At 36.4% G+C, this 14,253-nt stretch overlaps 1 protein-coding gene across 3 annotated transcripts in view; it reads left to right on the top strand.

The window, feature by feature from the left end:
• The window catches only part of Gpbp1l1 (GC-rich promoter binding protein 1 like 1), a 43,431-nt gene that overhangs the window by 24,167 nt on the left and 5,011 nt on the right, over nucleotides 1–14,253 (top strand). For all 3 annotated transcript variants that reach the window (XM_078026180.1, XM_078026179.1, XM_078026178.1), the window contains exons 6-8: nucleotides 5,894–5,966; nucleotides 7,447–7,640; nucleotides 13,781–13,921. In XM_078026180.1, the coding sequence (XP_077882306.1) occupies nucleotides 5,894–5,966; nucleotides 7,447–7,640; nucleotides 13,781–13,921 (408 nt within the window). The remainder of the gene's footprint in view (nucleotides 1–5,893; nucleotides 5,967–7,446; nucleotides 7,641–13,780; nucleotides 13,922–14,253) is intronic.

Genomic DNA, 14,253 nt, shown 5'->3' with positions numbered 1-14,253 from the left:
TTCAGCAAGATTTTATGCTGTTTTATTGAATTGTATGCCTTTTGGCATCTAATGAAAAGTGGAATTTTTAGAGTTCATTTTTAAAATTAACAAAATATTTTATTTGACCAAATATATCCTGAATATTATTACTTTAACATATACTCTATGCTTAAATTATTAGTGAGATAATGTACATTATTTTTATATTCCATCTTCACTGTGTTTCCTGTACTTATAGCACATCTCAGCATAGACTGTATGTACATTTTAGTACTTAATGACTACATGTAGCAACTCTATAGTTATTTAAATAGTGCAACTCTAGTTATTTTGGGGCATTCTACCACTGAACTACATCTCCAACCCTTTTTATTTTTTATGTTGTGACAATGTTTTTGTTGTTTGGGCGGGAGGGGGCACGCAACCATAGAACCACATCCCCAGCCCTGTTTTACATTTTATTTGGAGACAGGGTCTTACTGAGTTGCTTAGTGCCTCATCATTGCTGAGGCTGGATTTGAACTTGTGATCCTTATGTCTCAGACTCTTGAGCCACTGGGTTTACAGGCATGCACGCCGGGCGCAGCTGGGTTTTACTGAGTTGCTGAGGCTTGCCTCAGACTTGAAATCCTCCTGCCTTAGTGTCTTGAGTAGCTGGGATTACAGTTGTAACCAGAAACTTCTGTTATAGCCACTTAAACAGCATATTAATAAAGTCAACTAAAGGAGTTGGAACTATAGCTCAATGTTTGTCGAGCACGAGGCCTTGTGTTCAATCTTCAACACTGAGATGAATTTTAAAAATCAACTAAAGAGGAGTCAGGTTTGGATTTTTGTTGTTGTTGTCAATAGACCTTTACTTAATTTATTTTTTATGTATTTATATGTGGTGCTGAAGGTCGAACCCAGTGCCTCACACATGCTAGGCACACACTCTGCCACTAAGCTACAAACCCAGCCCTATCAAATTTGGATATTAATCTCTCTTCCCCAAGTCTAGAAAAGTCCTAGGGTCCTTGATGTAAATGTTATTTATTAATTCCTGTCCTTCAAAACTTTATTCTTTAGAAATCTATGTTTCCCTCACACACTCTTGAGTATTTATCCAGAATGACCCAGATATCCAGTAGTACAGAAAGTAATATATTAGTAAGAGGGGGAGGAGGCACAGAGCAGAACCTGTGGAATAGCCATAAGGGTGACTGAGAGTGATTAGCCAAAGAAGAAAAGGGTATATAAAGAAAGAGAAGTAATATACGAATTACAGATTAGCCTTTTGCTATGGGTACCTGTCTGTATTCCTAGCTACTCAGGAGCCTGAAGGAAGAGGATTGCAAGTTTGAGGTCACTCTGGGCGATTTAGCAAGATCCTGCCTGAAAATCAAAAAATGAAAAGGGTTGGGATATAATTCAGTGGTAGAATGCCCCCGTGATCCATTCCAATCCCTGTGGTGAAGGGGCACCATTGACAGGTTTTAAGGTGTTTGGGGACTGAATTGTTTGGAGCTGATTTTCTTTATTATTTTAAATTAAAAATTATTTGGGGGGGGCTGTGGCTCAGTGGTAGAGCGCTTGCCTCACATGTGAAGCACGGAGTTCGATCCTCAGCACCACATAAAAATAAATGAATAAATAAAGACTTTTTTTTTTTTTTTAGTTATTTTTAAAATAGTCTTATATAGTTACCTTGGGCAAGTTAAATAGTTGTAATTGTCCTGGAATTATTAGGTAGAGATAGTAATGTATGCATACCTTATTACATTGTACTATGGTATATGTTGAATAATGTATGTGACACATAGTTGGGTTTTTTTGTTTTTATTTTGTACTAGGGATTAGCCAGAGATGCTTTGCCACTCAGCTATATCCCTAGTCCTTTTTATTTTATTGAGGCAGAATCTTGCTAAATTGCCCAGGCTTGCCTAAAACTTGACATTCTCCTGCCTCAGCCTACTAAATTGGTTGGATTACAGGCATGTGCCACTATACCTGATGACACATAGTTGGTTTTTTTTTGTTTTGTTTTTTAATGGTAACTACTGCTATTATTAAATGTTCAGATTCTGTTTGTAAGTACTCAGTTGTGGCTCACTGAATGGCAGAGCAGTTGCTGACATGCTTCTCTGGGGGGAAAGTGCTAGAAGTTTGCCCTCTGGAGTACCTAGGAAAACCATACATGGGAGATGTTACTCTGCTTCATAACTACTCCTAGAGTATTGAGGGAAGCTACAGGACTCAAGTCTCACTTGCACTTCAGAACTTGGCTTTGAGGAACTGTGCTGTAGGAGGCTACAGAGTAAGCACACTGGAACAGGAAACAAAACTCTTTTAGCTCTTTGCATTAACAAAAGTTATAACACTCCAGCTGCAGATATTTTAGAGTGCCAGATACATTTACACAGAATAGATAGAAGAGATGACTTTGGAATTGGAAGCAGTAAATTGCAAGAACCATCACAGGTCTTCTCATTGTTTATACCAACTAGCTGATATTCTTTTTTATAATGAAGTCTCCAACTATTGGAAATATAGTCCAGACTGAGCTGTACAAAGACACATAATAGACAAAGGAAAGGGAAAGTTCACATAAAAGGTGGGGGGAACAGAACATCCAGCATTAAAAAAAATAAGTCACCATATATATATTTTTTAAAATTTTTTTTAATTAAATATTTATTTTTTAGTTTTTCGGTGGACACAACATCTTTGTTTGTTTGTGGTGCTGAGGATCGAACCCAGGCCACACGCATGCCAGGCAAGCGTGCAATACCGCTTGAGCCACATCCCCAGCCCAAGTCACTATATTTTTGAACACTGAAAACAAGAGCATGAAAAGCTACCTAGACCCATCAACAGAAGCTAATGTAATCATAAGTGAGCAACATGAAAGGATCAAGGTCAAATTCCTTTCTACCGCCACAAAACAGATATGAACTATAATTTATTATCTTAAAACATTAACTAAATGATATTAAGAAAATGGTAAACATAATCCAGAAATGCTCCTGGTACTAGAACTCTGGGAAAAAGTAATGAAAGATTTAAGGAAAAAAAGGCCAAACAAGAAGGAATACAAAAGAATAAAACACATTTTTCAAGAATTAGAAGACAAAAAAAAAATCTTAAATGAAGAAAAAATGGATAAATTAAAACTGAGGAAAAAAGTGAATACAGAAGTAAGACAAAAAAAGTCCAATATACATAAACATAATAGCATCTCTGTCCCTAAAGAAAACCAAAACAAAAGGAATAGCTTAAATACTGAAGCAAAGTTCAACAAAAAATATATTGAAATACAAGAAAATTTGTATGAAAAAGCTTTAAATTAAAAGGCTAGCCATAGCAGCCAATACTGAAACATAGTCTTTAATTAGATGTGAACAAAAAAGAAAAGAAATATCCTTTGGACATCCTGACATGAAGATTGAGTGGCTTAAGAGAAAGAAAATCAAATATACTTCAACAGCAAAGCTTTATAAATGGAGTGGGCTGGGGTTGTGGCTAAAGTGGTAGAGCACTTACCTAGCATGTGTGAGGCATTGGGTTCGATTCTCAGCACTGCATACAAATAAATGTGTAAAATAAAGGTCCATCAACAACTAAAAGTATATATATAAACATTTTTTAAAAATAAGTAAATAGACTAAGAATATATGAAAAAAGGATTGTATTTGTCAAACTTCCTCAGTTACAAAGATCACAGATATAGGGGCTGGGGTTGTAGCTCAGTAGTACTCACCTAACCTGTGTGAGGCACTGGGTTTGATCCTCAGCTCCACATAAAAATAAATTATAAAATAAAGGTATTGTGTACATCTACAACTAAAAAATATTTTTTTAAAAAAAGATCACAAACATAATTGTGTAAAAACTCAGGATATTCTTCTGCTTTTCTTGAGAAAAAGCTTCAGACAAATTAACCAGAAAGATACCAACCAAAACAATGGTAGACCAGGTGTGGTGGCGCACGCCTGTAATCCCAGAGGCTCAAGAGATAGGAGGATGGTGAGTTCAAAGCCAGTCTCGGCAATGTCAAGGCACTAAGCAACTCAGCGAGACCTTGTCTCTAGATAAAATACAAAATAGGGCTGGGGATGTGGCTCAATGGTTTAGTGTCCCTGAGTTCAATCCCCAGTGTCCAAAAAAAAAGGTGGTAAATATTAATATATGGTCAGTACCTGCAGGTGTAACTCAGTGGTGGTCTATGTGGGGCCCTGTGTTCAAGCGTCACTCGGCACAGGAAAAAGTGATTAATTGTCGAATCAAGACTAAATGAGGGTTAAAAGAGAAATTACGAGGTATTTATCTTTGAATTCAAATGGTCCCCAACTATAATGGTTCAACTTAACAACTAATGGTTGCATATCCATATAACTATTCTGTTTTTCACTTTTGACATAGTATTCAGTAAATTATATGAGATATTTAACACTTTATTATAAAATATACTTTGTGTTGATTTTGCCCGATTTTGTAGGAGTAGGCTAATTTAAGTGTTGTAAGCAGTGTTTTTAGGTAGGCTAGGCTAAGCTGTGATGTTCCCTAGGTCAGGCATGTTAAATGGATACATGTATTTGCTTATTCTATTCTAATGGTTCTTACCTTGACTTAGTGAGAAATATGTACTAGCTGAGCTCCCCCACCTTTAGAGAATCTGACTTAGATGCTTTCTACTAGATTCTGCATGTCTTTTTATTGTTTGCTTAATGTCCTAAAGGCATTTGTGTTGGAAAGCTGTTTTCTTACCCTGTTACCAGATTGTAAAGTTTGGGCTTGAACACCGGTGTCATCCTCATACCCACATACAATCCAATCTATTGCTCTTAATTCTTTCTGTCTTCCCTCCATGGCTTCCTCCATTCTTGTTGCTTTGATTACTTTTCTGAATTATGGAATTGGTCTTTTAATGGTCTTAATGCTTAAACTAAATGCTTACAGCCATCTTTCAAGCTGTTACCACAGTGATTTTTGTAAATTGATGATATAATCATGTTAATTCCATGGCTGGAGGATAGATCCCCATTACTATAGAATAAAGTTAAATCTCCCTAAAAGATCCTCCACAAGCCAGCTGTTGCCAATTTTGCAAGGTATCTCTTTTCCTGTAGAAGACCTCCTTTTCTTCCCTAGCACTAATCATGCTGACCTATTTGTTGATCTCTCAATATTCTGTTCTTTTTCATGCTTTCCTATTTTGGAATATTCATTGAGCTTTCTGTTCTTAAATCACACATTTTTCAGTTTTGGAATTCACTGACTCTTCTTAGTTATTACTTATAATAAAACCTTTTCTGACAACATTTCTCTTTCAAATGGAATTATCCTTTCCTCTCTGAGTAGTCCTTCCCTAATAGAAAATTTTATCAGTCTATGGAACCTTTTATGGTACTTACGTGTCTACAAGTGTATCTTTGTAGTGATATGGTAACTCTGTGAGGTTTGACAAAGACCCTTCTTTGCTTTTTATTTCTAAAACAGTCCCTGGCACATGGTTGGGCTTACTCTAAAGGAATCTTAGAAGTGCATTGAATACTGTTCATTTCACTGACCAGATTATCTTCCTTAAGTCTACAAAAAATGATCCACATCCTTGTTTGTTCAGCTTTCTGTTGCCTCCTTATTTGGTGTATATATCATATAGGAAGGTGAGAACTTAAGACATTAAGTCTGTTAATATGTGAAATCCCACTTACATCAGAGGAAGTAGAACTCAAGAAAGCCTAAATGCAACATAACATTTATTGATTTTGTATTTCAACATTTTCTCTTTGTTATAATTTTAAATACAACATTAAATTAGTAAGTGCTAATAACTTGTAATTATTTGGTAGGTCCATGGTGATGGCTACTTTGCAAAAGTCCCCAGATGATAAGCTTTTTATATCAACTGTTCATATTCCTTTTTTCCTAGCCTTCTTTGAATCCAGAAGCTGGCAAACAGAATCAGCCATGCAGACCTATTGGGACCCCTTCTGGAGTGTGGGGTAGGTAGATTTTGCTATTTTAAAGACACAACTTGAATTTTTTTTTTTTTTTTTAACCAGGGAGAGGAGCAAAATTCTTTTTCTTGTTTCTTTATCTCTTGCTTTTCATCTCATCCATTTGCCCTTGGTAACTAACACCTATTATTTCTTCACTAATTTAAGTGTCTAAAAGGATGGCAGATGACTCTGCCTCCCTCAGAATACAGATAATTGAAAGCTTTTAGATCCCTGATTTTGGAAGGAGATTTTAAGTAAAGGGATACTAATATAAAATCATTAAAAAGTAATTTTGAGGGGCTGGGGATGTGGCTCAAGCGGTAGCGCGCTCGCCTGGCATGTGTGCAGTTTGGGTTCGATCCTCAACACCACATGAAAACAAAGATGTTGTGTCCGCCGAGAACTAAAAAAATATATATATATATTAAAAAATTCTCTCTTAAAAAAAAGTAATTTTTGAAGTTAGCATTGCTAATCCATTTAAAATAGTTAATATTTTTATTGTATTTATGTTATGAATGTTTCATAAACACGTATACATAACAGTATAATCTTCAACATTCTGCCATATTACTAAATAGACACTTCAGAAGTATTCTTTGATAGCTAGGGATTTAGCTCAATGGCAAGAGTGAGGCCTTGGGTTTGATCCTTAACAGCTTAAAAAGAAGTATTCTTCAAAAGGTTGTATAACACTACATCCTGGGTATATACAATTTTGTTCCTCTGAATTCCAGTTGTTGACTTTTGGTGGTGGTGGTAGGGTTATAAATGATGCCAATGGTGTAGGGCAAGGGGAAAACATAAATGCACATATTTATTTGTATTTGTTGGGAATAAGAAGACATAAAAAATTGAAATAAAAATCAGTGTGTCCCAAAACATGATTATAATCTTTGACATTTACAAATTGAACTCTCCTGGACCCTTTATGAGATGTGTTCTGTACATAGCCGGGTATATTATTTAGGAAGGCTTTGGCATACCTAAACCTGGATTTGAATTCATTATTATAGGATTAAGGGTGATTGCTGTACCTCTTTTTGCTAATGATGTATGACTGCTCGTGTTTTTGCTCATCACAGAATCCCATGGCAGATTTCTTTCCCCAGTTAACTCATTTCTCCATTTCCTTGCTATCAGGAGCCTGCTACCTTTGGATATATTCTTGTATGGTCCTTGCCTGACTGGTAGCATTGTACATTAGACAAATTGTATCTCTAAAGTACTGCTAACATCTTTGTGCTTTCTGGCTGGTGTTTGAATTTAATACCAAGTGCTTCATATGCTACCATTTGTCCTATAGTTCCCAAGTAGTGTTGCTTTTAAGAATATCCGTTAAGTGCACAACAGGAAATGTTTGCTTCCTTGGTCTCTACTCTTGCCTTATTTGTTGAAGGTGAGACTTTGATACAAAATATTGTGTTTTGTGTTATTCAACAAGTGTGACATTCTTTTATGTCTTCATTATTGTATTTCACAGAAAACCCACCTAGTGCCAAGCAACCCTCCAAGATGCTAGTTATCAAAAAAGTTTCCAAAGAGGATCCTGCTGCTGCCTTCTCTGCTGCATTCACCTCACCAGGATCTCACCATGCAAATGGGAACAAATCATCAACTATGGTTCCAAGTGTCTATAAGAACTTGGTTCCTAAGCCTGCACCACCTCCTTCCAAGGTATAATTTGGAATCAGTGTAAGAACCTGTACAACATAAGTTTGGGAATAAATCAGAAAACATTTAGTAAATTTGTTTTTTCCTATCAAACATCATTCATCAGACATTCATTCAGTACCTTATATGTGTAGCTTGTACTATGTCTCCAGACTCTCTGCAGCTGCCTGCTGGATTAGCTTCATCTCATAAACCTGTTTCTCCTAGTTTGCCTTTCCACTAATAGCATTAACATTCATTTGATCATTCTGCTGACTACCGTGGCTGCTTCTTTCCTCTTCTCCTTAACCTTCTCACTCATTCCCTTCAGCCAAGTAATTATAAAGCCCCTCTAAGTTATTCCCACTGTGCTGTTCTTGTTTAGGACCTTGTCATCCCACATTTAGTGTTTCAGTGTACTCTTTTATTTTCTTATCTCTCCTATATTCATCTTCCACAGAACTGCCAGAATGATCATCCTAAAACAGTTGAATACAGCCAGGCGCGGTGGCACGCACCTATAGTCCCAGCTACTCAGGAGACTGAGGCAGGAGGATCACTTGAGCCCAGGAGTTGGAGGCCAGCCTGGGCAACATAGACTCCATCCTCCCCACCACCCTCTCAACCCCCCACCCCCCCACCCCCCCAGAAAAAAATGAAAGGAAAGAAAAGAAAAACTGAATATATCATATCCCTTCCTAAATCCTTTCAGTGTTTCTAAACCATTTATAGCAGGGATTGGTCCTTTTTTTTTTTTTTTTTTTTTTTGTCTTTTTAATGAAGAGCCAGATAATAAATATTTTAGTCTGTTCTGGTTACATATGGTCTTTGTTATGTATTACATCTTATTTTGTATCCCTTTAAACATGTAAGAATAATTAGCTCAAGAGCCATACAAAAACACTTCAAGCTAGATTAGGCCCATGGACAGTAGTTATCAATTTCTCATCTGATAATTCAGTGTTCAAACTACTTAGCAGTCGCATGTGCAATTAATTCTTCATAACCTAAGTGCTATCTATCTTCTTCATTTACTGCTCCTTTTTTTCTCTTCTTTCTCTTCAAGGTCATGCCAACCTCTTTATGAACCTTTTCTATTACAACTAAAGATCTAAATAATCATTATATCTCTATGGGAACATAGCACTCTTGTCTCTTACCACAGAAGCTATAAAATTTTATCTGTTGTATTTGCTTATGTATAACCTCCTTAAGGACAGGCTTCAGATTCTCTTCATATTTATATCCCTGTTTCCTTTATTAGCACATAATTGCTTGAATAAATTTTAGCCTAAGGAAGCAATTAAAAGTTAGTGTTTCTTAAAAAAAAGAAACACTGAGCATTAATTCACTTTGCATTGTGCAAAAGCACTGTGTTTGATGCTTAGAAACAAATACAAAGAAATCTAGGATCAATTATGACTTATGGAAATGTGTGGCACTGGGTCCCAGTATTCCATTTAAGGGGAAACTCCTAATGAGCTAAACTTCCTTTCACCAAGCCTAAAAATTCCACTACTTCTCAATAACATCGTGGTCTGGGGAGCAATCATTCAACACATGACCTTTTGTGGACTTTTAAAATCTAAACTGTATGAATTATCTTCTAAAAGATTTAGGATACTTATTCCTCTGATGTTAAAAAAAGAAGGAATGTTAATTCAAGTGAGGAGAGCAGATATTATAAAGAAATACTCTATAATGGAAGTTAATAGAGTTTTGAAGTAAATAAGTTCCATCTTGCTCTTGTGGTATGACCTTAAGCAAGTTTTTTAACTTCTTGGTTTCAGTTTCTCCATTTATAAAATAGATATTATAAAAATAATATCCACCTTTTAAGTTTTTTTGGTGAGGAGTAAATGAGACTTTATTAAGAGTACTTAAAATGACACATAATAAAATGCCAGTAAATGGCACCTATTCCCAACATGTCAGTGTACCTTACGCGTTTGTCCCATCCTTAACTGTAAACAGTTTTCATAAGTTATTTCATTTGAGTTGTCTGCAAGCATTCTGTTAAGACTATAGAAACTACAAAAATGGGAAAGACAATGTCATTTTGTCTTCAAGGATTTTAAGAGTGAACAATTGGTGAGGATAGAAATCATGATCCACAATATAACATGACTTTAGTCCTGTTGTGAGTCAAGGGCAAATGAAGAGAAAACTATGTGAAGGTTGTCATTACTATCTTTTTCAAAGATAAAGCTTGAACAGGATGATGACAGTTGACAGAGAAGAGAGGTGACTTGTAATGGGAAAGCAGAATACACTGAGAGAATAATGATTAGAGAAAGAAAGCAGAGTACACTGAGCATTCTTACCTGGAAAACTGGGATAACTATGAAAATCAGTTTTTAGGAAACTTAAGGAGTGTGGTTTGGGGGTACCTTGAGTGTGAAATGTTAGAGAAAGAAAGAAATGAGATGACTAATAGTTAATTGTTAAGTATTAGCAATCATTACTAAAATTGAGTATTTATACATTGAACACTCATCAGGGCCTGGTGACAGACACCTATAATCCCAACAACTCAGGAGACTAAGGCGGGAGCAAGTTCAAGGTTAACCTTGACAACTTATCGAAACCCTGTCTCAAAAATTAAAAGGGGCGGGGGCTGGAGTTGTAGCTCAGTGGGTAGAGAGAGCACTTTCCTAACGTGTGAGGCACTGGGTTTGATCCTTAGCACCACATAAAAACAAAGGCACTGTGTCCATCTATAACTAAAAAATATGTTTTAAAAAAAACTAAAAGAAGGCTGGAAATGTGGCTCAATAGTAGAGTCCCCCTGTATTCAATCCCCAGTATTAAGCATTGTGTCACTAGATGTACAAAATGAAAGAGATTTTTTTTTTAAGAGAGAATGAGAGAGGAGAGAGAGAGAGAGAATTTTTAATATTTATTTTTCAGTTCTCGGCGGAGACAACATCTTTGTTGGTATGTGGTGGTAAGGATCGAACCCGGGTCGCACGCATGCCAGACGAGCGCGCTACCGCTTGAGCCACATCTCCAGCCCCTGAAAGAGATTTTTTAAAATTATACTCTGCCTGGGGAGGGTCCTCAAAAGTCTTTATAGCTAACTGTGTTCAAATACATGGTAAAGGGAAGAGAACTGTCATTTGTTGACATCTTACTGTGTTCCAAGATCTTTGCTAGGCCGTTTACACACATTAGCATATTTACTCCTCAATTATGTAATATGAGGTTTGAAAGCTACTTAGTAATAAGAGTTAGGTCTCTTAGCTGGGCATAGTGGTACACACCTATAATCCCAGCACCTCGGGAGGCTGAGGCAGGAAGATCTGAGTTCAAAGCCAGCCTCAGATATTTAGTAGGGTCCTAAGCAACTCATTTCTCTCTAGAAAATACCAAAAAGGGCTGGGGATGTGGCTACATGGTTAAGCACCTCTGGGTTCAATCCCTATACCAGATAAAAAAAAAAGTGTGTGGGGGGGAGATTCAACACTTTTAAACCATATCTAATTTCACAACAGTGCTGTTTGTGCTGTTCCAGGATACCTCCCATCTTGAAGGATGAAGAGGAGAGAAGTTGAGAATTTAGAGTTAAACTTAACTAAGAATCTTTGTGTCACTCTCCAGGGCTAGTATCTTGAGCAAGTTATTTAATTTTGCTAATTCTCCTTAACAAAAAAATTGAAGGGTTAATTATATCTGTCACATAATTGTAGTGAAAGAATAAAGTTAAATGAACTTTAATGAAGTTAAAGTTTTAAAGATTTTAAAATACATTTCCTAGCTCATCCTAATTACTCAGTAAATGAAAGTTTAAAAGTATGAGTTTGTTAAAGAGCAAATAAAGTGGGTGGAATATTTTAGGCAAAAGGAACCATTACCCCAAAATGGGGGCAGAACATGCCATATTTGGGAGGAGGCAAGTGATTCTCTGTGGCTAGTATGAGTGAAGTGATGAATAAGACTTCAGGTAGACCTGTATAAAAGCTTAGGGGAAAAGCTGGGGATAGAGATACAGTTTTACATATTATTACATAATTTTATTTTAAACTAATTTATTCCACAGAACTAGTTTTTCTAATGAAGTTCACCTAGGAAAAAATAACAGCAGAAGAAGAGTTGTGAGCATAGAAAACTATAGAATGCCTACATCAATAGAAAAGACTGAAAGGGATTCAGGAAGTAAGAGCAGAACCTAGAGAATGAAGCATCAGGGAAAGGGAAAGAGATATGTTTAGAAAAATTTGGCAGTGAGCGATAAATATGTCATTCCTCAAAGAAGACATATTTTTGAAAGCTGTCCTTTGTAATGTGAGATTGAGATTTTTTAGTTATTTATAAAAGAAGTGTTTTACAAAATGGAGATAGAAGTAAGTATTGCAGGGAACAAAGTATGCCATAGTGTTTTAAGTTACTAAAGATTAAGTTGGAATAAAATTAAGCATCGATGTAGGCATCCTATTACATGTAAAGCTATCTGGTTAACCTTTTGTACTACGGTGGCAGAAACACAAAAGTGTTTTTTGTGCCATGAGGTGACAACGTTAAAAGAAAGAAAAGGCTTCTAGTAACATTTTATAACTGAGGAAGCCACAAATCATCTTTAATGTTAACACAAGCAGTCATCTTTTGATTTTCATCAGTGCCAGAGCTAAAAAAAAAAAAAAAAAAGAGTTTTATCTTCATTCGGTTAGGCCATTGTCTCCCTTAATCTAATTGTATCTTTTTAAAGGTATTATTGGATAGTGGAAAAGCAAAATCATGTACTAGCTGAGTGACATTGAACAAATTGCATAACATTATTGTCTTAAGTGTCGTTCTCTCTAAAATAAAGTCAACATAACAATAATTATACCTAAACTTTGGGCAGTGGCACATACCTGTATTCCCAACGGCTCTGGAGGCTGAAACAGGAGGGTTACAAGTTTGAGGCCAGCCTTCTTGAGACTCTATCTCAAAAAACACTTGGGATGTAGTTCAGTGGTAAAGCACTCTGGAGTTCAGTCTCCAGTCCCACAAAAATAATACTGATTGTACCTGATGTGTTTAAGAACAAAATAAAACTATATGACAAGCACCTAGTACATGGTAGATATGCAGTAAAATTAATTCCTTTTGTAAAGTTACTGTGTCATCTATTGTACCCTCAACCAAGAGGGCACCCAAGAAAAGGATAATTTTCACACAACCCCTTTCTACTTTACGTTTCTTGATTATAATATTTCAGTCTGCAAAAATAAGTAAAAATTTTCATTTGCTTCAGCCCCATTGACTTGCCTCATCTTTCTTGGTCTCCTCAGATAGTGTCATTGACTCAAAAAAATAGAGCATTCCAGATATACTGTGCTGCCATCAGAGTTGGGGTCATGGCCAGACTCCACAAAACTAAGGAAAAAAGGGGCCTCTGCTGGGTACAGTGATGCATGCACATCTGTAATCCCAGCATCTCAGTAGACTGAGGCAGGAGGATTGCAAGTTTAAAACCAGCTTCAGCAACTTAACGAGACCCTGTCTTAAAATTTAAAAAAAATTAATGGCTAGGGATATAGTTAAGTGTCCCTGGGTTCAATTGCTGGTACCAAAAGGGGGAGGAGGCGCTAGGTAGCCTTGAAGTAGCTTCTTGCCTTCAAAGTTTCTAGAAAACAGCATTTTTCTGATGTGTTATGTGGAAGTTAATAATAATAGTTTTTCTTTTCATAAAAGAAAAATTGAGGTCTGGGGTTGTGACTCAATGGTAGAATGCTTGCCTAGCACATGTGAGACCCTGGGTTCGATTCTCAGCACCGCATTAAAAAAATAATAAAATAATAAAAGTGTTATGTCCATCTGTAACTAAAAAAGAAAATTTTTGAAAAATTGGGTTAAATGGGACATCTTGTCAAATCTGTGCACTTAAACACAGTAATGTGAACCATTGAACTTTGATCACCCCAGCACCTCTCAGGCTGATTGAAGTAGAGCTCTTTTGATAAATACCTGTTAACATCCCATACGGCTCCTCTGCTTTCCATCTTCCTTTATCCTTCAATGTCTAATCTCAGAAAGGGTTTGTATACCTCCCAAACATGTTGAGACAGGTAAGCTCTGGGGACTTGCATTCCCACATAACATTTTACTCTTTGCTTTAAGATTTTACAAGCTGAGTTCCTATTTGTATGCTTGTTTTGACTTATATATTTATTCCCATATAGCCCAATGCATGGAAATCTAGCAGAATGGAACACAAATCAGGATCCCTTTCCTCTAGCCGGGAGTCATCATTTACCAATCCAATTTCTGTTACCAAACCAGTGGTACTGGCTGGTGGCACAGTTCTCAGCTCTCCCAAAGAGGTGAGTGAGGATAATGCAGGACAGCCTTTTCCAAAGTTGCCATTTCCTATTTACTTACACTAAGATATCCACCGTGACTCTGTAGCTGTAATGCCATTTCTTTTGTTAACTATGCTTAACTGAGAATTTTTTTTTTTTTTTGCTTTTGTCTCCCATTATGAGCATACAAAAGTGGACAGTAGCTGAGTGGGGTGAATGTTCTGTGATAGACCCTACACCGCTGGTGTCTGTAGAAGGATCAGAAAGATGCTATATAGGCCAGCAAGTCTTAACTATAGAAAACCTGCAAAAATAAGTCATTAAAAAAAAGGATTACCTTTTTTGTTAAAAGA

This window comes from Ictidomys tridecemlineatus, chromosome 11 (assembly GCF_052094955.1).
Source record: "Ictidomys tridecemlineatus isolate mIctTri1 chromosome 11, mIctTri1.hap1, whole genome shotgun sequence".
NCBI classification, from domain to species: domain Eukaryota; kingdom Metazoa; phylum Chordata; class Mammalia; order Rodentia; family Sciuridae; genus Ictidomys; species Ictidomys tridecemlineatus.
The sequence above is the reverse complement of the archived record's forward strand: the minus strand, read 5'-3'. Positions and strand labels throughout refer to the sequence as shown.